The sequence below is a fragment of the Somniosus microcephalus genome, chromosome 12 (assembly GCF_052327205.1).
Source record: "Somniosus microcephalus isolate GS21.2 chromosome 12, FLI_Smic_1.0, whole genome shotgun sequence".
In the NCBI taxonomy this organism is placed as follows: domain Eukaryota; kingdom Metazoa; phylum Chordata; class Chondrichthyes; order Squaliformes; family Somniosidae; genus Somniosus; species Somniosus microcephalus.
The window spans coordinates 55,093,574-55,120,728 of NC_140998.1; the positions used below are offsets into that span (position 1 = coordinate 55,093,574).

General features: G+C 42.7%; 1 protein-coding gene across 2 annotated transcripts; it reads left to right on the forward strand.

Moving 5' to 3' along the window:
- Positions 1-2,943: 2,943 nt before the first annotated feature.
- dorip1 (dopamine receptor interacting protein 1) lies at positions 2,944-27,032 on the forward strand. Of its 2 annotated transcripts, XM_086002904.1 has the most exons (6): positions 2,945-3,481; positions 5,376-5,685; positions 9,739-10,263; positions 14,963-15,052; positions 21,598-21,732; positions 26,555-27,032. In XM_086002904.1, the coding sequence occupies exons 2-6, from the start codon at positions 5,633-5,635 to the stop codon at positions 26,790-26,792; spliced, it is 1,041 nt and encodes a 346-aa protein (XP_085859030.1). In that variant the 5' UTR covers positions 2,945-3,481; positions 5,376-5,632; the 3' UTR covers positions 26,793-27,032. The 2 variants fall into 2 exon arrangements, with proteins under 2 accessions (XP_085859029.1, XP_085859030.1); XM_086002903.1 differs by lacking the exon at positions 5,376-5,685 and having other exon boundaries at positions 2,944-3,481.
- The last annotated feature ends 123 nt before the right edge of the window (positions 27,033-27,155 follow it).

Below are 27,155 nucleotides of genomic sequence, written 5' to 3' on the forward strand. Positions count from 1 at the left end.
GTATCACAGCTCACAAGTGAGCATCAGCAGATTGTGGAGACAGGGACAGCAGTGGAGAGTCCTCTTTGGAGGGCGCAGGACTCTGCCAGCTCGGCTCAGCTGCATGTCGACCCTCTGCCTCTGGGTCCATCCACAAGATCAGCGGTGCTGGAGCACCAGGAACAGATGCGGGGGTCTCTGGCAGGTTTTGTCTCCAGGGTCGCTGCAAGTGTGGAGCGAATGGAGGAGTCCATAGCGAACATGAGCAGAGCCTTTGTGGAGTCATTGGCGCATGAACGCATCACCATGGAAAGGATGGCAACCTCCGTGGAGGTGATAAGTCGCCAGAGTGCAGAAAACATGGTGAGTGCTCAGAATAGAATGACATCTCTGGAGGAGCGATGGGCATCTATTGAGCAGAGAAACCAGACCTTCATGGAGGTCCTTCTGAGTAGGACTGCCAATGCAGATACGGGTCCCCATGGCCCCCCTGATGTGCAGCAAGGTGCTCTCAAGCCACTTGCAAGCGCTGAGGGGGACCTGACCCATGAGAGGGAAGTTGGTGGCAGACATCAAGGAAGTGGGGGCTCCTCTCCAAGCGCTCACACTTCCATGCCACTGCAGAGCCCTCGGTCAGAGCCCCACCAGAGTCCACACCCAGCTGAGATCGGCGTCTCAACCCCTGCACAGCCGCAGGAGCAGCAGACTGTTGACGAGCCCTCACAGGTTCGCAACCCCAGAGGACGCCCGCCAAAGGTGTCGAGACAGGAGCAGCAGGAAAGTGAGCAAGGGGCCTCCACATCTGCTGAAGCCACAGGGGAAGCACCACGTAGGAGCACGCGTAAGAGAAAGATACTGCACAAATAGTCACAAGGGTAGTCACTTGGGTGAAATTTGATGTTTTATGTGAAAAAGCCATCAGATCAATAATGTTAATAAAAAATCTGATGGCTACTGCTGTAGTTGTGGCGTGTGTCATTTCACGAATGGGACTTTCACATTGAGGGCTTAGGATTACTTGGAATTGTCATTATGGTGGTCAAGTTGCTAGGAGTCAGCTGGTTCTTGGCCATTGTCGATGCTCAGGTAAGAAGATGCGAGGCAAAAGTACTTGAGTGGCTAGGCTAAGCAAATCTGGCAAAGATGAGTGCGTTCCTTGCATCCCGGGCAGCTATGTTCTCGCGTACTGCTGCCGCTGGTTGATGGGCCTTTGCAAGATGTTTGTTTTCGCTCTCCCCCTCCTCATCTGAGGAGGATAAGTGAGGAGCCACTTGGTCCTCAGGAATCTGCAAGCCACGACGCTGTGCCATGTTGTGAAGTGCACAGCAAACCATGACGATTCTGGAGACCCTGGCTGCTGAGTACTGCAGGGCACCACCTGATCTATCCAGGCATCTGAAGCGCATCTTCAGCAAACCAATGGTTTGCTCGATAATGGATCTGGTGGACATGTGGCTGGAGTTGTAGCGCTCCTCAGCTTCGTTGGCTGGCCTCCTCAACGGCGTCATTAGTCACATCCTCAGGGGATAGCCCTTGTCTCCAAGTAGCCATTCGTTAAGTTGGTCTGGCGGACTGGCACAGTATGAGTCATGGCAACTGCCAGGGTACTTGGCACAAACATGCAAAATTTCCTTTTTGTGGTCACACACCAGCTGAACGTTAAGGGAGTGGAAGCCCTTGCGGTTTACAAAAATACCTGGATTGCGATGGGGTGCCTTAAGGGCCACATGTGTGCAGTCAACGACGCCCTGCACCCTTGGAAAGCCTGCCAGATTAGCTAATCCAACCGCACGCACCGTGACACTTGCTTGATCCTTAGTGAAATGGATGTGATTGTGCACGATGGCAAAGTGGGCATCGGTTACCTGCGTGATGCAAGTGTGTGCGGCCGCCTGGGAGATGCCGCTGATGTCTGCTGCTGGAATGAGCCTGAGGCAAAAAAGTTGAGTGCAGTGGTGACTTTGACAGCCACTGGTAAGGGTTGTCCACCTGGTCCTCTGGGCTGCAGGTCTTGTTGCAGCATTGCGCAGATGTCACCCACTACCTCTCACGAAAGTCGGAGCCGCCTTTGGCACTGCTGCTCAGACATGTTGATGTAGCTGACCCTGTGTCTGTAGACCCTGTTTGGGGGGTATCTCCTGCGCCGACGGGCTTCTATGCGTTGGCCCCTTCTGGCCTGTGCAGCTTCAGGTGGGTGAGCAGCAGCTTGGTGCTCCTGCTGGTGCTGCTGTTGTTGGTGCTGCTGTTGTTGGTGCTGCTGTTGTTCATGGTTCTGCTGGTGCCGCGGCTGGTCTTCTTCCTCATCTAATGCCCAGAAGGGAAGGAAATAAATGGCTCCCATGCTTCTGGTATATGCCTCAGTTGAGGAAGCCCTGAGTGAAGGTGGCGAGAGGGGTTTCCCAGGAGGTCACACTGGAGATTGGCGTCAGGCTCCAAATTTCCACAGCTGTGGTTATGCCTTCTAAAAGTTCCCCCAGACCTGAGACAACTAAGTCCTGCCACCTGCAAATGATGGCTGATCAAATCTCCTCTTTAATGTTTGAGCTGCAGCTGATGGTCAGCAATCCACTTGTGCTCCCGCCAGGTTTCACCGTCGTGTTTCAGAACAGGCGTGTTTCACGTGGGAAAAGGGTTAAACTCACAAAGGCCTTTTAAAATAGCATTATAGAGCCAATTTAGTGGTTGTTAAGGGCCTTAAGGGCCTATCCCACCTCTTGGAGGCGGGACGGAAATGGGACCACTAGACACGAATTATTTAAAATTGCTTGGAGGCGGGATGGAGGCGGACTTGGGCCCGCCCACCAGTTTATGCAATTTTAACCCCCCACACGCCTCCAATCCCACCTCCACGGCCCAATGAAAATCCTGCCCAGAGTGTTTCCACTTGTGGGAAGAGCATAACTAAAGGCCATCAATATTAGATAAGTCACTAAGAAATCAAATAGGGAATTCAGAAGGAACTTCTTTACCCAGAGAGTGGTGAGAATGTGGAGCTCGCTACCACAGGGAGTGGTTGAAGTGATTAGTATAGATGCATTTAAGGGGCGGTTAGATAAGCATATGAGGGAGAAGGGAATATGACTCCCAACAACTGGAGGGTTTTCACCTTGAATCCCCATTGACCTCAGTTTTACTAAAGCTGCTGGCAAATTGCAGCAAGGCACAGCTCGCCTGGCGCTGACTGCAGGACGTGCAGAAGGTCACGCACCAACACGCGCCCAGACAGGCCCAGGCCCCGGCCCCCCGTACTGGCCCCGCCCCTTGGTCTGGCCCGGCCCGGCCCGGCCTCGCGTGCAGGCGCGGTGTGCGCCGGGACGGTGGGTGACGTTGCACAATAACAACAACAGGCAGCGAGCGGTCGCGCGAACAGGACATCTTTACAGCCGGTGGCTGATGGCGACATGGATGCTCGCTCTGTGCCTTGCGGCGTGACTGTCGGAACGGTGGGCGATGCCCACAACTTCCTGAAGCAGACGGGGGATGGATATTGCCAGCCCGAGAGGTAAGAATCATATTTTTTACGCCATGAATTTAAGCGAGTGAGAGTTTTGCTGAAGAACTTGTGTGGAGTTTACTGGCTGCAGGAGGTGTGTCTGTCGCTGGGCCTCACACTGGTGCAGCTCTGGAAAATAAACATTCGTTTACAAAATGTACTTTGGATTTTAGAGACCAGTCGTGCCTTTCGTGGGGCTTCTCTACATTCCAGACAGCGGATCTGGTCCCTTGTAATTTACATCCTGTTCGGGCGAAGTGAATTTCTGTGCAGCTTTATTTCACTCCCATTGCGTGAAGGCATGTATCACACAACTTTTTGCGAAGTTTGTTTTGCTGGTACATTCTTCCTCTTTTTAAAAAAAACTCAACGCCAAGAATTAACGGTGAATTTTGCACTGCTGTCTTACTACGGATTGAGAATTGGATAAGGAGAAGTTGGATTGGATAAATCGAGATGCACAATAGGAAAATAGTACAATTGCAATCTTTTTATAACCGTAACAGTGATTTGGTCTCGCATTTTTAAATCCGACCTGTAACCTGAGTAAAATTGGTGATAAAAGATCTGAGTTGCTATCATTGCACGTCAACAACAATAAAAAATGATGAGTGTTGGTGTATACCCCATGCTGAGGTATGGTTTCACAAGTGACAGCGTTTTTTTATTCGTTCCTGGGATGTTCTGTAACTCTCGAAATGATCATTCTTTGTGAGCCTAAACAATGTATTTTGGAAGGTGCAGAGGTTACTTGACAGCAATCGGCAACGTTAGTCCTTGGCTTTTTTGTTCCTCTTTCTCTCTCATATATCACACACTCATATCACACACTCACATCCAATGTTCCCAAGGGGAAAGTGTGTGTAAGTGTATGAGGCAACTCAACACCTACCAAGTGTTGCACTTTTTTATATAGCTCAGAACTACACTGTGGTGCGTTTCCCCAGTGAACTACTGGGTACTTGAGTGTGTTCTGGGCTGGTTCAGTTGTGGAATTCTGATTTATCTAAACTCCCAAACCTTTGTTTTGTATTATGGTTATAACAGCTCTATTATATTTGCAGGAGTTTATTAATGCTATAGAGCATTGCATTAGTAGTTTTTAACTCGTCTTAAGAAGTGATCTTTGGAAGGAATGGTGTTAATGAGTTTTCTCATTTCATGCTTCTATGAAGCTGCTTAGAAATCTTAGTAGTGGTAAATTGAAGATGGAACTCCCTCCCGAACTGCACTGAGGGAGTACCTTCACCACACGGACTGCAGCGGTTCAAGAAGGCGGCTCACCACCTTCTCGAGGGCAATTAGGGATGGGCAATAAATGCTGGCCTTGCTAGTGAAGCCCACAGCTCATGAATTAATTTTTTTTTAAAGCGGAAACTCAACCTGAAAATGTGTTAATAACTTTATATAGAATTGGCCAAACATGTATACTGACAGTTTAAAAAAAAATTGAAATGGGCCCACTGCAAGGACTGTCATTTCTAAGTGGCTGTGCGGAGTTGACTGCAGTACAGTTTTTTTGATAATTTGGACCCTGAATGTGTCATGCATCTCTGGGCGAATAGTGAAATACAAACTCATTATTCTGTCCATTATTGAAGCTGGCATAAAAACAATAAGATGGAAGCAGCTGGATTTTGGATTCGGTTCTCTCATTATTTAAAGATAATTTTTTTTGAGTGGCTGCAAAAAGATTTATGTATAATTTTTTTTAAAGTGAGCTTCTTTAAGCAAGCTGGCCAAGATGGTTTTGGCCAGTTAGCCATTTTCTTTTTGTCTGAAGCACTTATAAGGGTCAGTGAAAGAAAGAACTTGTATTTATACGGTGCGTTTTATGTTCGCAGGATGTCCCAAAGTGCTTCACAATGAATTTCTTTTGAAGTGTTGTCACATTGTTTTGTAGGCATTTGCAGCAGTGCACAACAAAGTGTCAGAAACAGCAATGAGATGAAGGACCAGTTTATTTCTTTTGAAGAAATCTTTTACATCCACCTGAACAGACCTTGGTTTAAGTTCTCACCGAAAAGAAAGCACCTCCAACAATGCAGCACTCCCTCATTACTGCCTTGAAGTACTCAATTCCTGGATTGGTGTTTGAACCTACAACCTTCTGACTCAAAAGCAAGAATGCTACCACTGAACTAATTTGAAACTTGGCTGATGCAGTTTTATAATCTCTGGCCTGTACACACCTATCACAGCCAAAACGAAGGGTACTGCTGCTTGCTAAATAATAATCAGTGACTTTCAATACTATGGATTCAATATGAACAGGATAGTTTGTGCAGAACTGGGATTAGTGGACTATATTTCAGAACTACTTCAGGAAATGGTTCTGTGATATTAATGCACAATGTGTTTGAATATGTAGCAAAGTGATAAGTAAATACAAAATTTAAATCTTGCAAGTTTTCTGCTTGCAACTGTATGACAAGAAAATTCACTCTTGTATTTCAGTTCTATGCAGCAGGTTGCAAGTATTACCACTGTTAAGAGCATAAGAGGAGCAGGTTATGATATGGATTTTAAGATTGGAGAAAAGGAAAAGAAAACTAGTACTGGATACACTTATAATTACATTTGTTGCATTCATGACTATAACGTTTCACATAGAAATAGCTGATTACATGAATAAAGATAATACAGCTTGTCCTTTTAGGCTGAGATAAATGTTAGCTATGATTCAACCTATAACTTATTTGTTTACAAGTCTTCAGTGGCATCTATTCCAGTGTACTCCTTGTTGATAATCAAATTTGAAGGTTTCGTCTCCTTGACTTCATATCAGGCTTTTTAAAATGTTCTTGTAGAAAGCTATGTCTGTAGGGGAGCAGTTCAAGTTATTGGTTAAAAAGTCTCTACTTTGTTTTATTTGGAACGGGTTGCTTAGTAAATTGTATGCATTATAAAAGTGGTGCAGCTGATTCCATAAATAATTGAGAGTTGGGCAGGTACTTGAGGATGGGGAACTTACAGGGTAACAGATAAAAAGCAGGGATGTGGGACCAAGCACGACTGCCCTTCCAAAGAGCCAGCACAAGCACGATGGGCTGAATGGCCTCCTTTTCTATGATTCTGTGGTATCTTGATCAGTTGGTGGATGATCTGCAACTTTGTCACTGCTGTTCAGTCTCCTCACGAAGAGCCTTAAACAGCATGGTGGTAAAAAGGCTGAATGGCAGAATGTAGGTTTATCTTTGTTTCTCCTACTACTATACTAAGTTCCCTATCTCAGCTGTACTGTTGTGGGGAAGTGTTCGGTGGAGGCCAGACACTTTTGCACAGGGACGGAGGGAAAAATTGGAGGGAGACCAGGCCTGTTTGTACATCTAATAGTTGGCTTTAGCGTAGCATAAATAGAGCATCTTCAGACGATACATAATTCTGAGACCAGACACACACTTGCCAAAAGAATCAGAAGTTTTAACTGTCAAGATATTTAAAGTTGCATTTCTTTTAAAACAAAATATTTGTGTAGTGCATTCATAATTTGGATGGTCCTAGCAAGTTCTTTGATCATTCAGGTTTAGATAAAGACAGCAACAAGTGGTAGTAAGCATCTCATGTAAGTTTTGCAGAACAGGACCTTTTTTAAGTTGCAGTATATATTCATTTTAATAACTAACCTAAATTAGCTAGTTAGAATGAATGCCTCAGTGTGTATTTAAACTGCAATCCATTAGATTCTTATACCATACACCAGAACAAATATGACATCTACTTTGGCTGCAGTATAAACTTAAATTCTGCACTGCCAATTCAGGCAATCATGAATGATCGCCACATATGTCGGAGTTCTTAATGCCAGAATGAATTCCGAGGCAGCATAGTGTAAACAGGAAGCCAATTCCCCTTGGTCTGCTCTTGTTGGCATATGTGATATTTATAGATAGCGATTTGGCATAAACACATAGCAAGTGTCTGTACAGAGCAATGTCTACATGTGCTAACTAATTGATTACCTTTGCCATACATGTACTGTATGGAGATTCTGTCACTTAAACAGTAACATCTCACTGAAAATAGACTCCACAACCCCAGATCAAGCATGAGGTTTTCTAATTGTCAGCGTAAACACAATGTTGAGTTCACTCTGTTACACTAATTTAATTTAGATAGGGCCACTATCCTTCTGCATATTCTCCCAAAAAAGTCCATACTGGAAGGTATCCATTTGATAAATAAAACTGCAGACATTAGCTACAAAATAATTGATACAGTATCACATTCATGTTCTAGGGACTGGTATGTAGTTAAATTTCAAATTGTATACAAAAAGTTGTATCACAATCATAATGTCTTGCCTCTTCACTGTACTAAAGCTATACATTTATTTAAATTTAATAGTGAATCCAAGTGTTATTATTTGGTCAAACATTTTAGAGTCATCATAATTCTTTATAGTATGTAAGCATTTCTAACAGTTTGAATACTTTTGCTTCTAATTGTATGTTGGAGGGCAGGAGGTGGGTGGTGTGAGAAAGTAGCTTCCCAACACTCTGGGATGCTGGAGCTTTGCGTTTGGAGGAAGAAATGAAAAGAAATAAATACAATTTACTCCTTATAATTCAAAGTAATCCTTGCGCTAATAAATTTGAATTATCCAATAACTTGAATTAAGCAATATAAATAACAGGAAAGTGGGAATTTAGAGTTTAAAAATTGAATTATTGGGTCATTTGAATTCAGCGACTTCAGTAGACTGTAGTAAACAGCTAGTGGAGAAGTAGTAACAGTCACGAGAATACAACTCTCTTCTACTTGCTGGACTAGTAGCTTGGAACTTGGGGCAGGATTTAGTGTGGAATTTGACCTTTCTGGTAATTCAATGGCAGGGGAAGAGAAAGTTTCTTTATCATTAAAAAAGTTTGGTACCATTGTTTTTAGTACCGTTCTTGTTTTCCATAACTTTTGTGATTTGGAAAAACAAGTTAGTCAGTTTTAATGTGTAGCTATGTGTATGAATAATCAATAATGGAGAGGCAGTTGTCTGTGTAATTCAGTTGAAACCAGATAAGATCATAATCTTAGAAATTTTAGTGGATTGAGGACCTTATCTGAACCATAGATTGCTTTGGAGCTATTACATTAGTTGTATATTTCGAGCTGCTGGTGTGATGATGGTGAGTTGTACTGTAGGAATTAAATGCACATAGAATCTTGGTAGGATTACATTTTGAGTACTGTGCACAGTTCTGGTCTCTATATTACAAAAAGGATATATAGGCACTGGAGAAGGTGCAAGAAAGATTTACAAGGATTATACTAGAACTGAGAGGAGAATGATAGTTATAACCTCTCCGTTCCAGTATCTGGAAAAACTGAACAGGCTGGGACTCTCTTTTTTTTCTCTAGAAAAGAGAAGGCTGAGGGGTGACCAAATAGAGGTCTTTAAAATTATGAAGGGGTTTGATAGGGCAGACAAAGATGTTTCCACTTGTGGGGGTGTCCAAAACTAGGGGTCATAAATATGAAATAGTCATTAATAAATCCAATAAGAATTGCTACCACATGGAGTAGTTGAGGCAAATAGCATAGAAGCTAGATAAGTACATGAGGGAGCAAGGAATAGAAGGATATGCTGATAGGGTTAGATGAAGTCGGGTGGAGGGGTCTCGTGTGGAGCATATAACCGGTATAGGTCTGTTGGGCAGAATGTCCTGTTTTTGTGCTGTAAATTCTATGTATTCAACACTGATAGCATTGTATGAATATATCCACTAATAAATAGACTGGTAAATAAACTCATATTTTATGCGCATATTCTGTCTTGGTAAAAACTGCATTTGAGTAAATCCACCAGGTTATCCTTTGCTAAAACAATTATAGATTGTTTAGCTTCTTGAAGATCATCAGACTACAATAAAGTTGCTAAACCAATTGAAGAGCACATTCTGTTCTAAATATTGTAGCATCCTAGGCATTTCAAAAGTATGGCACTCCCTGCTAGCTGATTATCTCCTACTTGTGCCATGCTAACAGCTGATTTGTGCTGGTGAATTCAGCAATCCAATTGGCTAACTGCTCAGGTCTGGTTTTGTAATCTCTATTACATGACAACATCACCCTGCTGGCCAATAGTCTCATTTTAGATTTAAAATAAAACTTCTGGACCTATCTGGATAGCCACATCATGAAGGATAACTGAGCAGAAAAACTGAAGATGTTTTATCTTTACATTGACTGACAGCACCCAGTACTGTTTACATTGGCTTGTATCATTTCATTAATATCTAAGCACAATGCTTTTTTTATCTTTATTCTAGGACAAAAACATTATTTGAAGAGATCCGAGCATCTGTTACAAATAATTCAAATGAAGATAGATCTTTCTGGAGACCTGTTCTTCCATGGGGTGGAGTGTATACCATTAAAGCTGGAAGAAAGGCAATGGCTTGCACTCCACTGTATGTGAGGATAACCCTAAAAAACACTTGCACCATTGATGGGTTTTTGATGTTGCTGTATGTGATTCTCAGTGAAAATGAGAATTTTCGTAGAGAGTTGTCAAGCTACTTGGGGAAGGAGTTTGTTGAGCGCTTTCTGTATTTGATGGACTCTTATAAATTCACAACCGTGAAGTTGTTGTGGATTTGGGATAAAATGGAAAAATGTCAGTACAAATCTGAAGTTCACAAGGCCTCGCTAGAAATTGATCTTTTTGGAAATGAACACGAAAACTTCACAAGAAACCTGGAGAACCTTATGTCCACTATTCAGGAGACTTTCTGTTCTAATGGGAGATGTCCAGCACGTGTGCAGGAAGATCAACGCAAGACAATTATTATCTAGTAGGTTGATCCTTTATTTACATCAGTAAGGAAACTGGGTGGTACATTTTTTCTTTCAGCATTGGAACCTGTGTTTGGTACCTCAGATTGAATCCAGCAAACTGAGGGTACTATGAAATGAGTTAGGACAGTCTAAGCCCTGTTCTCACTGGGTATGAGTTCATAGGACAAAAACGGTTCTTAAATTGACCTAGTTTGTTACCAAGGAACTGATAAATAATTGCTGTGGGAAATAAAATAATGCAAACTGGTGCAATGTTCTTTTTGAAGTTGGGTGGAATAGAATGAGCTTCATTCTGTCTCGGAGTGCAGGGATTCCTCAGAATTTATCTCCTTGTCCGGTTTAAAAAAAACACCTACAAACTTTTTTTTTTAGTAGTATTAGCTTCTTAGTAGGTCATGGTTCATGTGACCCTATGGAATCTCGGTTTGGGACACATCATATGGTGACTAACGCACAAATTTTACTAGTTAAGTCAGTAATTTTACCTGAAATGCAGTATAATTCTGCTAAAGCAGTAGTGTGAACTTGTCCTAAAATAGAGCGTCATAAGAAATAGGAGCAGGAGGAGGCCATTCGGCCCTTCGAGCCTGCTCCACCATTCAATGAGATCATGGCTGATCTGCCTCAACTCCATTCACCGGCCCTATCGCCATATCCCTTGATGCCCTTACTAGCCAGAAATCTATTGACTTCTGTTTTGAATACACCCAATGACTGAGCCTCCACCGTCCTTTGGGGTAGAGAATTCCAAAGATTCACCACCCTCTGTGAAGAAATTTCTTCTCATCTCAGTCCTGAATGGCCTACCCTTTATCCTGAGGCTGTGGCCCCTGGTTCTAGACTCCCCAGCCAAGGGAAACACTCTCCCAGCATCCACCCTATCAAGCCCTGTAATAATTTTGTATGCTTCAAATGAGATCCCCTCATTCTTCTGAATTCAGGAGAATACAGGCCTAGTTTACTCAATCTCTTCTCATACGACAGTCCCGCCATCCCAGGAATCAATCTCGTGAACCTTCGTTGCACTCCTTCTATGGCAAGTATATCCTTCCTTAGGTAAGGAGACCAAAATTGTACACAGTACTCCAGGTGTGATCTCACAAAGGCCCTATATAATTGAGTAAGACTTCTTTACTCCTGTACTCAAATCCTCTTGTAATGAAGGCCAGCATACCATTTGCCTTCCTAATGGCTTGCTGCACCTGCACATTCACTTTCAGTGACTCATGTACAAGGACACCCAGGTCCCTTTGGGGAATGCAGATGTTCAATCTTTCACCATTTAGGAAATACTCTTGCCTTTCTGTTTTTTCTACCAAAGTGGATAACTTCACATTTATCCACATTATATTCCATCTGCCATGTTCTCGCCCACTCACTGACCCTGTCGAGATCCCCTTGAAGCCTCTTCACAACTGACACTCACCTAGCTTTGCATCATCAGCAAATTTGGAAATGTTACATTTAGTCCCCTTATCCAAATCATTGATACAGATTGTGAATAGCTGGGGCGCAAGCACCGATCCTTGCGGTACCCCACTAGTCACAGCCTGCCATCCTGAAAAAGACCCGTTTATCCCTACTCTTTGTTTTCTGTCTGTTAACCAATTCTCAATCCATGCTAGTATATTACCCCCAATTCCATGTGCCCTAATTTTGTTCACCAACCTCTTGTGTGGGACCTTATCGAAGGCCTTCTGAAAATCCAAATACACCACATCTACCGGTTCCCCTTTGTCTACTCCACTAGTTACATCCTCAAAGAACTCCAATAGATTTGTCAAACAGGATTTCCCTTTCATAAATCCATGTTGACTCTGTCCAATCTTACTATTAGTTTCTAAGTGCCCAGTTATTGCATCCTTTATAATAGATTCCAGCATTTTCCTAACTACTGGTGTGAGGCTAACAGGTCTGTAGTTCCCTGTTTTCTCTCCCTCCTTTCTTAAATAGCGGGGTTACATTTGCTATCCTCCAATCTGCAGGAGCCATTCCAGAATCTATAGAATTTTGGAAGATGACAACCAATGCGTCCACTATTCCAATGGCCACCTCTTTCAAAACTCTAGGATGTAGGTCATCCAGGCCTTGGGATTTATCGACTTTTAGTCCCATTAATTTTGCTAGTACTATTTTTTTTTTTTTAATAATAGTAATTTCTTTAAGTCCCTCATTCTCGCCACACCCTTGGTTTTCTCATATTTCTGGGAGGTTTTTTGTGTCTTCCTCCGTGAAGACAGAAACAAAGTATATTTATTTAATTTCTTTGCTATTTCCTCATTCCCCATTATAAATTCTCCCGTCTGTAAAGGACCTACATTTACCTTCGCCAGTCTGTAGGTGCTACAACACCATACATGTTCCTATGATAGAATGGGTTTGTTTTATGCCAAAGCTGTGAGATCTGTTTTTTAAATATATTTGGTTAAATTGAAAAAATTGTATCTATGCAAATTAAAGTGTGCCTCTTGTGGGAGGGATTATAGGTACAATTGGTCGAAATTGGAGGCAACAAATGAGTACTGTAAGAACAGAAACTGGTCTCAGACTGTCCTATTGAAATGCATTACACCAATTGGTTTTGAAGCTTATTGGGGGGAATGTGGGCTAGAACTGCCATAGAAGCAAATGACTGCCAAGATTCCTTTAACATCTGTTACATGATCATTTATTGCCATTTGGGCAGTGTAGAAATTATGTAACTAACTGGAAAGTCCAAAGTTGACCCCTTTTTATCAGGAATAATAACAGGAAATGCTGGAAACACTCAGCAGGTCAGGCAGCATCCGTGGAGAGAGAAAAACAGAGTCAACATTTCAGGTCTGTGACCCTTCATCAGAACTGGAAAAAGTTAGAGATGTAACAGATTTTAAGCAGGTGCAGAGGCAGGGAAAGGGGGGAGGAAAAAGGGAAGGTCTGGTGGAAGGCAGCAGTGGTTAAATGTTGCAAATGGGGATGGTAGAATCATCAACAGCTGCCGTCTTGGAAAAAATAGGGGCAGTGCTTATAGTCTGAAATTGTTGCACTCAATGAGTCCAGAAGGCTGTAAAGTGCCGAATAGAAAGATGAGGTGCTGTTCCTCGAGCTTATGTTGAGCTTCATTGGAACAGTGTAAGAGGCCGAGGACAGAGTGGGAATGGAGCGGAGAATTAAAGTGACAAAACGACTGGAAGCTTGGGGTCACCCTTACGGACTGAACGGAGGTGTTCTGCAAAGCGGTCTCCCCAATGTAGAGGAGACCGCATCGTGAGCAGTGAATACAGTATACTAACTTGCAAGAAGTACAAGTAAATCGCTGTTTCACCTGGAAGGGATGTTTGGGACCCTGGACAGTGGGAAGGGTGGAGGTAAAAGGGCAGGTGTTGCATCTCCTGCGCTTGCACGGGAAGGTACGCTGGGGAGGGGAGGGGCTGTTGGGGGTGATTGAGGAGTGGACCAGGGTGTTGCGGAGGGAGCGGTTCCTTCGAAATGCTGAAAGGGGAGGGGAAGATGTGTTTGGTGATGGATCACGCTGGAAATGGCGGAGGATGATCCGTTGACTGTGGAGGCTGGTGGGGTGAAAGATGAGGACAAGGGGAACCCTATCATGGTTCTGGGAGGGAGGGGAAGGGGTGAGCGCAGAAGTGCGGGAAATGGAACGGACACGGTTGAGGGCCGTGTCAACTACAGTAGAGGGGAATCCTCAGTTGAGGAAAAAGGAAGACTTATCGGAAGTACTAGTATGGAAGGTGGCATCATCAGAACCGATGCGACGGAGAATCTAGGAGAATGGAGTCGAGTCCTTGCAGGAAGCGGGTGGGAAGAAGTTTAGTCCAGGTAGCTGTGGGAGTCAGGCTTATAGTGGATGTTTTTCGATAGCCTATCTCCAGAAATGGAGACATAGACGTCGAGGAAGGAAAGGGAAGGGAAGAGTCGGAGGTGGACCATGTGAAGGTGAGAGAAGGGGTTCTGAATTCTTGTTGTTTACTTATCCAAAGGCAGTGTAAATAAAACTGATTGGCACAAACTTTTAAACTTAATGTTGAGGGCATATTGAAGAAGAACTTTTAACTTTACACCTCTACAAGTTTGTCCTCAATGCAGAATGGGAGTGTTTAGGATGTAGCTGAAGTTGAAAACCTGCTTTCAAAGACAGACTAAGGAAGCTAGCAGAAAAAGTAATGATAAAAGAATAAAGTTTGCACTGAACAAACACCACCTTATAGGCATTCAGTTATGCTATCTCCGTGTTGTGTATTCATTTTGGGAAAAGCATTTGAACAAAGGAGGCTTAGTTTGCAAGAAAATGACCAAAATCCGTAAACACTGCATTCATTGATTTCATCACTGTTTTTATCATCATCGTATGATACAAGTTCTAGGAGGTAGATTCTGGTTAATTTAAACTTTGTTGTTCATGCGTTGTGCTATGTGAGAAAAATCATGCAAATCAGAATTATTAAACAATCAAGTTATTTCTAGAATTAGTCCCACCACAAAAGGATATATGCTGTGCCAGTTTTGAAATCATTATACTATAATCAACATTAGCTTGTGTTACTGTGAGCCTTTTACTAGAACAGAACACTTTTTTAGTCTGAAATTCTGTGTCTTTATTTAAACTGATTTATTATATAATATATTGACATGATGCAGGTATTATTGTTTATGACCTGATTTCCAGTTCAGATGCTAATATCTTTTTTTTTTCTAAAGTCCTTCTCCAGATTCTCTCCTCGGTGATGTAATCCAAGCAGCTGTAGATGAATTATTCTGTCCCAGGATTGAGCTGTGCGAAGAACTCGGGTATGTTCACACACTTGCTTCATGTGCTTACAAACTGAACACAGGCCATATATATCTGCTAGTCATTTAATTGCTTTAATGTTTAGCATGCATTGGGTTAATGCCCATTGTAGGAAATGATTTCTTATGATAGGAATCTGTATGGAGCTGTGCCAGTATTGAAGTAAAGCAGTGAGCAAGTAATGTCAAGTTAATTTGGTATGACTCAAAAGCTGAATTATGAATGACCAAAATGGTGTCCAGTAAACAAAGGCCTCTTTGTCTTTGCCTGTCTGAACACGTCCAAAATTATCAAAGAAAAACCTCACTTTGCACTTGACTTCCCCCCCCCGTATTCCCTGGCTGAGAGAACTGTTTAAAGACCTGCTCCCAGCTCCGTGTCATTGCTGCTCTATCATACTTCCTAGTATCTAGCTATAGTGGGCTGGGTGGGTGGTGTTTTAACTATAGAGCCCTCACTCACACTGGATGTAACTGTCATTTGGTCCAATTGTGCACTTAGTTTTGATTTTACTGTAGCATGCAGTTTCAGGGTGACTTTAGCAAACTTAAAAATAAGCTTCATCATATGTCATAAAGAATATAGCATTCCCTGATGGGATGTATCTGAATAGTGCTGTGATAATCCTGCCCATGATTGTCTGTTTTGGAGTATGATTTAGGACTTGTACCTCAAAGGAAGTTTACACTTTTCCTGAACATTAAATACAGTGTAATGTAAAATTTTCATATACGGTAGGTAGTATGTTCTTCTATCCAGGGTGTATTGCAACAAATTTAAAATTGGACACATTTCTTTACAAAAATTGTGCTGACTTCTGTGCATTCCTAAAAGGAAGATGAGGCATCTTATTCCCCTATCCCCACCACCCTTTTGCAAAACTTCAAATTTTACATTAATGGTAATTCTGGATAATCTGTAGACTTGCCTTCTTTAAAAAAATAAAAAAAAATAAAAAAAATTAACCTCTCCCTCAAAACATTTGAATTAATTTGAGAGTTTAATTACTACACTATCTTGAATCAGGCATTCAGGGGTAGAGGGGTTGTGGTGTGTGTACCTTTAAGAGCCCCTGTGTACTGTAATACCGGTAGTGACCACTCGGGTATACAAGCCTGTTTAGCGTCTTGTATCTTTTAGTTCACCTCCAGACTTTGTTCAGTAAACACCTGTTAAACCAACTCCTGCATTCCATGTCTCCATTAACACACGGATACAACAGTGGTGACGAATTGGAAACGGACTTGCCTGCAATTCGGCAGCACCTCAAGGAGATTGATTCCTCAGACGAAGGTCGAAGGAAAAAAAAAAAGAAAAAACTGTGGTTTCACCAGCTAGCCGGGCTGGTGGCAGGTACTGCACTAATCCTTCCTGGGCGGTGGGCTGGGGCTCGATCGGCTGGCTCTGCAGCGGGGCCGAGCAGCAAGTCAGAAGGTGGAGGCAAACGGAGACGGAGGGTAGAGCACTCGGGAGACGGCCGGCGCTGCAAAGCAGGTCGGCGTTCCGACCAAGCAGAGGGAGGGAAAAGTCCCATAGAGTCCGGCGGGAACGAGTCTCCAACTATTAAAAATATCTGTGTAAATAAAAACCACGGAGAACAGCGTTGTCAGCAGCGGCAGCGGTGGGAAAGCGCGAGAGGCGCCATTTTTTCTCGGCAGGGAAGAAAGGAAAGTGCGGGAGGTGCCATTTTTGACTTTCAGGATGCCTAAGACTGGCAATATTACTGCTTTCGATAGTAATATAGAGGATTGGACCACATGTGGAAAGAGTGGAGGTATATTGCACAGCGAATGAAGTAGAGGATGATAAAAAGGCATCGGTACTTCTAAATCTGATGGGCGCAAGGACATACGGGCTGTTACGAAACTTAATCACTCCAGCCAAACCGATGGACAAGAATTTTAAGGAGATTGTTGATACCCTACAGGAGCACTTAAACCCAACACCGCTGCTGATAGCGGAACGATTCAAATTCTTCAGGAGGAATCAGCACCAGAATGAAAGTAACGCTGATTACCTCACCGAATTAAGAAAGCTGTCAAAGCACTGCCAATTCGGGGCAGGACTGGCAGATTCTCTACGAGACAAATTCGTCTGCGGTCTCCTAAGCGAAGGAACACAGAAAAGACTACTTTCTGAGAAAGATTTGACACTGGACAAGGCTTTCAGTGTGGCTGTATCATACGAAGCAGCAGCAAGAGGAGCTGCAGGGATACAGCAAAAGCTTAAGGACTTCGGCACCCATGAAATGACACGGGTTTTCGAGAGATGTTATCGCTGCGGCAGATCCACCCATGACCAGAGGGACTGCTGGTTCAAGGACAAAGCATGCAGGCAATGCGGGAAGATGGGACACATTGCACGTGTATGCCGATCTGGAAACAAAAAATCCACTGACAGAAAAAAAATCAATAAGGAAAAGTACAGAAAGGTACAAATGATGACTGACAGTAGCTCCGAAGACCAGAAGAGCGATAGCGACTCCGGAAACAAGAGACTAAGCTGTCTCAAATTACATAATGTAATTGCCAAAGAAGATTACCAGACCATTTGGGTTACCCTCACGATAGCGGGGTCCCCAGTTAAAATGGAGCTAGATACAGGATCAGCTCTGACCGTCATAAGTCGACGGGATTACGAGCGGCTATTTCCGCATATACCTTTGAAAGACACATCCATTATCTTGAAGACCTATACGGGGCAGAAAGTATACCCCAGAGGGAAAATAAGGGTGCCTGTTGTATACAACGGCAAGGAAATACAGAAGTTGTATTTATACGTTCTGCAAGATGGTGGTCCACCGCTGTTGGGACGTGAATGGATCAGGAAGATACGTTTAGACTGGCACTCCATTCAGGCACTGACGGTGACCAGTAAGAAAAAAAATGATGATGACGTCATACCTGAACGATTAAGACATCTTGGCCAACGCCAAGGAAGTGTTTCAACAGGAACTAGGAACCTTGAAAGGCGTCACCGCCTCAATAAAAGTGGAAGATGCGGCAATTCCCAAGTTTTTTAAGGCAAGGCCGGTGCCATACGCAATTCGTCCAGCAGTCGAGGCAGAGCTGGAGAATTTGGAAAAGGCAGGCGTGTTATCCAAGGTAGATTGGAGCGAGTGGGCAACACCCATCGTCCCGGTCATGAAGAAAACGTTGAATAATGATAAATCTGAAGAGCAGAGAAAAATTTGCATCTGTGGGGACTTCAAGGTGACTGTAAACCCGGTCCTTCACACAGTACAGTATCCTTTTCCGAGGATAGAAGATATTTTCGCCTCACTATCCGGAGGGAAGCGTTTCACCAAAATTGACTTGGCACAGGCATATCTACAGATGGAGGTTGAGGAGGCCTCTAAAAAGTACCTCACGATAAACACACACAAAGGCCTGTACCAGTACAATCGACTGGTTTTCGGAGTAGCATCAGCTCCAGCTATCTGGCAAAGAGCTATGGAGCAAGTCCTGCAAGGGATTCCGGGGACTCGATGCTACCTCGACGACATCCTTGTAACAGGAGAAAACGACAATGAGCACCTTGCCAATTTGGAGCAGGTGCTCACTAGGCTAAGAGAACGGGGCCTACGAGCAAATCACCCCAAGTGCGAATTTTTCCAGAAACAAATATCATATTGTGGCTATATAATTAACGAAGAGGGGTTGCATAAGTCACCTGAAAAAATTGAAGCGGTCATAAAAGCCCCAGCACCTGAAAATGTCTCACAATTAAGGTCGTTCCTGGGATTGATAAATTACTATCATAAATTTTTACCGAACTTGTCAACTGTTCTGCACCCTCTTAACGCACTGCTACAAACGGGAGTAATTTGGAAATGGAGCGAAGACTGTAAACGTGCCTTCCATAAATGCAAAGGCTTGATCACGTCCAAGGAAGTGTTGGCTCATTACAACCCATCACTGCCAATCAGACTGGCGTGTGATGCATCCCCTTACGGCGTGGGAGCGGTATTATCGCATAGATTCCCTGATGGTTCGGAGCGGCCGATAGCTTTTGCGTCACGCTCATTGAACTCAGCTGAGCGTAACTATGCCCAGATCGACAGGGAAGCACTCAACCTGGTGTGGGAGTGAAGAAATTCAACCATTACCTGCACGGACAAAAATTTACCTTGTTGACTGACCATCAACCCCTCGTCTCCATATTCAACCCTAAAAAGGGCGTTCCCATTATGACAGCGCAAAGGCTACAGAGGTGGTCCCTTTTCCTAGGGGCACACCAATATGACATAGAATACAAAGGATCAAAACAGCATGGGAATGCTGACGGTTTATCGCGCCTACCATTGCCAACGGTAGAAGAGGCACCTACAGTGGACCCAGTGGAGATGTTCCACTCAACCATAGTGGAATGTCTACCAGTAACAAATTCTACCATTGAAAAGGAAACGAGAAATGACCCGACTCTCTCTCGAGTCTACGATTTAACAGTGAAGGGATGGCCAGCACACGGTGAACCACTGTTGCCAGCCTTCTCGCAAAGAAGAGAACAGCTGTCAGTGTGCCGAGGAACCTTGATGTGTGGATCCAGAGTGGTGATTCCACCCAAACTCCAGGATCAAGTGCTAAAGGAGCTTCACGAGGGGCATCTGGGTGGAGTGAAAATGAAGAACCTAGCCAGGGCGTTTGTGTGGTGGCCAGGTATCGATGGAGACATCGAAGAAATGACCAAGAGCTGTCTAGGATGCCAGAAGGTCCAAAACGCCCCACCACAAGCCCCTCTACATCCATGGGAGTGGCCCTCATCTCCATGGCAAAGGGTACATATCGACTTTGCTGGTCCATTTATGGACTCAATGTTCTTAATCGCGGTTGATGCACACTCCAAGTGGCCGGAGGTAATAAAGATGTCCTCCACCACCATGGAAAAAACCATCACAGTATTAAGGACCATATTTGCCAGGAATGGGCTGCCTGAACAGATCTGTTCTGATAATGGACCGCAATTTGTGTCCGAAGAATTCAGGAAGTTCTTAAACAATGGGGTTAAGCACTACACGTCCGCCCCATACCATCCCGCCACCAATGGATTAGCTGAAAGGTTTGTCCAGACCTTCAAGAAGGCCATGGGTAATGAAGACATAAATCTACAACATAAGGTAGATAACTTCTTGTTTGCGTACAGGAATGCAACACGTGGTTACAAACCAAACTCCCGCCATGATGTTTTTCAATAGAAGACTAAGATGCCGGCTGGATTTGATCAAGCCAAACATCAGAAGGGACGTAGAGAACCGGCAATTTCAAGGCATGAATGAAAGGCCAACTAGAACCTTCCAGATAGGTCAACAAGTTTTGGCCCGGGACTACCGTACCGAGAAATGGCAGCCTGGAACTATTTGCACATGACTAGGACCGCTGATGTATACCGTGGACATTGGAGAAAGCATAATAAGGCGCTATGCTGACCAGATCATAGTCATCCGAAAAGGAGCAACCTACACCACAACTCTATACGCCTAATGATGAAGCAGAGATACCCATAGTATCTACCTCCGATCCGGTGATACTGGAACCAGATGAACCCGACACTGGCATTCAAGCCGAATCGACCTTGCCAAAAGAACCAACTACACCACCGAAAACTACTACACCACCGAGGCGTTATCCGGACCGAGTCAGGAAGCCTCCAGAGAGACTGACTTATAATTGATTAACTGCAGCAATTGTGTAGATTATTGTTCTTGTAAACATATTAATTAATGATTACTTAAAATGTTATGTACTAATTATCTAAAAGGGGAGGAATTGTAGTGTATGTACCTTTTTTTAAAGAGCCCCTGTGTACTGTAATACTGGTAGTGACCACTCGGGTATATAAGCCTGTATAGCGTCTTGTATCTTTTAGTTCACCTCCAGACTTTGTTCAGTAAACACCTGTTAAACCAACTCCTGCATTCCGTGTCTCCATTGACCTCTGTTGTATCCGTGTGTTAATCACTTTTTTAATCTATCACTTCAAATGCACATAAATTATGCTTTCTAAAACATTCATAGTGAGCATTTACATTTCATTTGACTGTTGATTTTGACTCGTGGATCATGTATCTCAAATAGTTTGATAAGAACTTCAGAAGTTAAATAGTTTAAAAAGTTTTAAAAGCATTGGATTGCCACAAGGAAATTTTTAAGGCAGCCCAAGGGATTGGGAAATTATTAGTGATAAATAACATTGGTAATACCATTTTTTGTGTTTTTTATTAACTAGCTTTAGCAATTAGCTAAGTGAAAAATTATAGTGTACCTTTGCTTAAAAATGAGTGCTCATTCTTCACATACCATGGGGCGAGTTGTCTGGGTTACCTGTTCACTTTACGAAGGAGTTATGGCATAAGGTTTTATTGCCCAATTCACCTTACAAAACATCTTGACTGAAATCTCATGCTAGTTGGAGCGCAGTAAACTTCTAAATTGAAAGTCAAATCTTCCAGTAATGGAGACTTTTTTTTTGATGTAGGTCAATGGGTACCTCTGAGACTGGTGCTTCCAGCATACGTCTTTGTTACTCACTGCATTTCTTCTTCTAGATGTAATGGTCAGCGTGAATTCACACACAGAATTTTTTGCCATGATGCTCCTCCATTTGTCATCCTAAATATGCAGCAATGGAAATCTGAGGAATTGGCCTATGTTCCATATAATTTGGCTGTAGCAGAACAAAGGTAGGACTTTGGCATATTTCTCACTAGCCAAAGGTATCTATGCAGTCTTGATAGTAAAAATAATTGAGCAATTAATGCACTCAAATGTTAGCTGAAGTGCACATTTTTGGTGGCTGCTTTTTAAGCTTAGCTGATTATTCTGTCTCTTTGAAAGTAGCTAGTATGAAGAGGCAAGTCTGGCTATTTTTAAAACTCTTTATAGTGTTATCACTAGAAACATTGCCTGAGATTTTCTATGCCACTGTGTGCTGGATCTGACCCACTGTAGGCAGTATTCCATATTTCCTGTTACACTTGCAGAGTTCTAAATCAGCTGTTGGGATTGACATTGAAATTCACTCTTTATCGCCTGCTTCGATAGTGATGGAGAGGAAGTAGATTTGAGATTTTGGAAAAAAGAGGTTATATGGTGTTGCAAGCCTGAAAGGGAATGAATATCCCGATGACCGATAGACATGGTCCGTGGAGGGTGATAGCACAATAAATACTTCTTAGTTTGGGGGGTGAGTTACTGATCACTTTGCAGTTTTGTTTCTAATAAAGCCATCACACTTTTTTGTTTGGGGAGGGAAGGGGAAAAAAAATTGGGTCCTGCAAAGAGTGTTTACTTTTTTCAAACCAGAATCAAGTCCATAAAAGGAATCCCAGGAGGTCTGTCTGGACTATAATATTTATGCCTACACATTAGGTAAGCTCTCCTTTCAAAAATGCAAAAGTAAACTTAAATAAAATTTAATGACTAGAAACTTTTCAGGCAAAATGTTTGATCTCGCTGCTTATTTGAACTGGGGAAGGAGAAAGAGAGAATCAGCATGTGCAAGTTTCATGGTTTTTTTATATCTATATGGAAAAGTACTTCTGGTTCCTATTAAACACACGGGGCCAGTAGGCTAGCCAGTTGCCTACAGTTTGGCATGATAGGGAATTTATAGCAAGAATATGCTTGACTTTGCTCAAACTCCTCCTTGACTATTCATAACCCCAACTTGGAAATTTTGATTTCAATTTAACTCCCGTTTACATTTAAACCAGCCAGAAGTTTCTCCTTGTACATGGCTCTTTCTAGTGGAATAACACTGCTACAGCACAGGAGGCCGCCATTCAGTCCATCCTACCGGTGGTCTTTGGGAGAACTATCCAATTAGTCCCACTCCCCTGCAAATGTTTCCCTTCAAGTATTTATCCAATTCCCTTTTTAAAGTTACTACTGAATCTGCTTCCACCACCCTTTCAGGCAGTGCAATCCAGATCACAACAACTTGCTGCATTAAAAAAAAAGTTTCCTCATGTCACCTCTGGTTCTTTTGCCAATCGCCTTAAATCTGTGTCCTCTGGTTACTGACCCTTCTGCCACTGGAAACAGTTTATCCTTATTCACTCTATCGAAACCATTCATGATTTTGAACACTTGTCAAATCTCCTTTTTAATTTTCTCTGCTCAAAGGAGAACAACTCCAGTCTCTCCACATAACTGAAGTCCCTCAACCCTAGCACCATTCTAATAAATCTCTTCTGCACCCTCTCCAGGGCCTTGACATCCTTCCTAAAGTGTGGTGCCCAGAATTGAACACAATATTCCAGCTGAGGCCTAACCAGTGTTTTATAAAGGCTTAGCATAACTTCCTTGCTTTTATACTCTACGTCTCTATTAATAAAGCCAAGGATCCCATCTGCATTTTAACAGCCTTCTCAACTTGTCCTGCCACCTTCAAAGATTTATGTACAAATCTGTGCTGGCTTTCATTTATTAGTGCATATTTTTCCAGGTGCCAATTTATTTTGTCCCAGATTATTTGGGCCTTTAATTGCCAGGTTTATCCCTCTCCCCTTTTTTTGACTAGGGATGTAGCATTTGCAATCCTCCAGTTCTCTGGCACCAACCCCATACAACGAGGATTGGAAGATTGTGGCCAGAGCCTCTGCAATTTCCACCCTCACGTCCCTCTAACCTAGGATGTATCCTATCTGAACCAGATGACTTTCTACTTTGAGTACTGCCAACCTTTTACGTACTTCTTTATCTATTTTTATCCTATCCAGTATCGCTATTACTTCCTCCTTCACTGCTACATTGGCAGCATTCTCTTTAGTGAAGACACATGCAAACTACTCATTTAGTATCTCAGCTATGCCCTTTTCCTCCTCAAGATGATCTCCTTTTTGGTCCCTAATCAGCTCCACCCATCCTTTAACAACCATTTTACTATTTCTATGTTTATAAAAGACTTTTGGGTTCCCTTTTATGTTGGCTGCTAATCTATTCTCCTACTCTCTTTGCCACTCTTATTCCCTTTTTTAGATCTCCTCTGTACTTTCTGTATTCAGCTTGGTTATTTACTGTATTATGAACCTTACATTTGTCATAAGCCTCCTTTTTCTGTCTTATAATCTCTATCTTTAGATGCCCTTCCTTTCCCCTGTGTGGGAATGTGTCTACTCTACCTGAACCATCTCCTCTTTTGAAGGCCTCCCATTGTTCAGTTAGTGTTTTGCCTACCACTTTGATTCTAATCCACCTGGGCATGATCTCTTTACAACTTACTGAAATTAGCCCCCCTCTAGTTAAGTATTTTTACACTTGATTGTTCGTTGTCCTTTTCCATAACTATTCTAAACCTGATATTATGATCACTCTTCCCCAAATACTCCCCCACTGAAACATCACCATTTCATTCCCCAGAACTAGATCCAGCACTGCTTCCTTCCTTGTTGGACTGGAAACACACTGATCAAGAAAGTTCTCTTGTATGCATTTCAGGAATTCCTCCCCCCTCCTTGCCTTTATACTGTTGCTATTGCATTATCACTACTCTGCAGTTCTTGCATCCTTCTGTAATTTGCTCCTCTATCTCCTTCGCACTATTTGGTGGCCTATGGTATATACCCAGTAGCATAATAGCTCCTCTATTCCTTAATTCTAACCAAACACAAAAAGTTAGTGTGCAGGTATAGCAAGCTATTAGGAAGGCAAATGGCATGTTGGCCTTTATTGCAAGGGGGCTGGAGTACAAGAGTAAGGAAGCCTTACTACAATTGTACAGGGCTTTGGTGAGACCACGCCTGGAGTACTGTGCACAGCTTTGGTCTCCTTATCTGAGCAAGGACATACATGCCTTCGAGGTGGTGCAATGAAGGTTCACTAGCTTGATCCCTGGGATGAGAGGGTTGACCTATGAGGAGAGATTGAGTAGAATGGGCCTATATTCTCTGGAGTTTAGAAGAATGAGAGGTGACCTCATTGAAACATAAGATTCTGAGGGGAATTGACAGGGTAGATGCGGAGAGGTTGTTTCCCTTGGCTGGAGTGTCTAGAACTAGGGGGCATAGTCTCAGGATAAGGGGTTGGCCATTTAAGTCTGAGATGAGGAGGAATTTATTCACTCAGAAGGTTGTGAATCTTTGGAATTCTCTATCCCAAAGGGCTGTGGCTGCTGAGTCGTTGAGTATATTCAAGGCTGAAATAGATAGAATTTTGGACTCTAGGGCAATCGAGGGATATGGGGATTGGGCAGGAAAGGAGTTGAGGTTGAAGATCAGCCATGATCTTCTTGAATGGCAGACCTGGCTCGAAGGGCTGTTTGGCCTCCTGCTCCTAATTCTTATGTTATTAAATAGATTCTTTGACCCCTCAACTACATCATCCCTTTCCAGTGCTAGAATAGCTTCTTTGATCAATACTGCCACCCGCCCTTTCCTAAATACCTTGTAGCCAGGAATATTAAGTTCCTAATACTCACCTTTTTGAGCCAGGACACTCTTACTGTCACTATATCGTAGTCCAATGTGGCAACTTGTGCCTGCAGCTCACCAATCTTATTTACCAGACTCTGTGCATTTACATATGCACTCCAAACCCATCTTAGACTACCTTGCATTTGCCCCTTGTCTAATCCCTCCTATTTCTGAACTATTCTTACTCTAGTGCTATTTGTCTCTCCCAGTCTTCTCTGCCCCTCCCCACAACACCAGTTAAGCTCTCCATGGACAGCTCAAGGTGCAACCCATCCATCTTGAACAGGTCCCAATGTCCCAAGAATCTGAAGCTTTTCCTCCTGCGCCATTTCTCCAGCCACAGGTTGACCAGTTTTATCTTGCTGTTCCTATACTCACTAGTGCATGGCACTGGGAGTAATCTGGAGATTACTACATTTGATGTCCTGCTCAACATGTCTGATCGATACTACTGAAGGGAGTGGCATAATTGTGCTCGTTAAGTGATCATTGACAAAAATGGTTCTGTTTAAAGAGGTGCGTGTATCAAGAGTGCAGTAGAACAGCAACCTCACATCTAAAGTTAACTGGTTTAATTTTAGATGCCAAACGTCACTGCAAACTGCCTGAATCATTCAGCAAGTTTTTGTTTAGCTGACAGCAGATCAAATACTACCTGAAATTATGTTTATATAGGGAGGGAAGAGAAAGTAAAGCTAATCATAATCATCCTGCTTGAACAGAACCTTCTGGTACTACGCCTGAGAATCCTGAAGCCAGATTGTTGCCTTTTTAGACTGTGGAATGAATGTTTAAACAGTCCTTGTACAACCCTTCATAAAGAATTTTAAAATGTCCGGTGAAATTAAAGCTCATTGACAGGGAAGAGAGAAATACATTAGTCCAAAATTTTTTTTTAAATGAAGGACCATTGGAGAATTTGAACTGAAAAGAAAATAGCTTTATACATTGATGTTTACATCCATTTTTGGAAACTCTTGGCAGAACATGAGATAATCCTTAACATTTTATAGCTTAAAGTTCCTATTTAAGAGATGTTGAGAGAGAAGTATTCTTTGTTTAGAAAATTAACTTGTCTCTTTGGTCCTAGATACCTATTGGAGGGAGCAACACTTTTCAACAAGGAGGAGCACCATTACTCTGCTGCTTTTATGATTGATGGTAACTGGATGCATTACGATGGGCTTAGAACGGAGAACTTGGTGTTATTAAATAAACCTCCAGAGCTGCTGCTCTTGTCCTCTCTCGTCTATATTAGAGATCGAGAAGTGATTAAAAGTGACTTGTGTTACTCAAAAATAAGGCGATGGATCTACAAGACTACATAAGTCATCCTATCTTTTTAAGACTGTGGGGAGAAAATTAAACCAACTTGGCATCCAAGAAAAAAAATGGACTGTAAAGTTGATATTTATTAACCAAAAGATTTACAACTGAATGTACAAGGCACTACTTTAGTTAACTTTAAAACTATGCAAATATGTACAAAGGTGCACTGTTTCAGATGTATTTTGGATACTTAATATTTTTATACAAAGTTGTATACTGGAATAAAGTGTATTTCTGTTTTTACATGGTATTTTTGAATAGTGTGTGATAATGCAAAGAATTCAGATTTGTAATAAATTGATACAACAAAAAACACAGCTCAATGCAGATATTCTAGTGAAAGAAAAGTACAATACCATATA

Bases quoted from the DNA above. Each gene is read 5' to 3' on its own strand.
- dorip1 (XM_086002903.1), top strand. From the start codon at position 3,381: ATGGATGCTCGCTCTGTGCCTTGCGGCGTGACTGTCGGAACGGTGGGC. The intron at 3,482-9,738 runs GTAAGAATCATA...TCTTTATTCTAG, and splicing joins GGATATTGCCAGCCCGAGAG to GACAAAAACATTATTTGAAG. The intron at 10,264-14,962 runs GTAGGTTGATCC...TTTTTTCTAAAG, and splicing joins CGCAAGACAATTATTATCTA to TCCTTCTCCAGATTCTCTCC.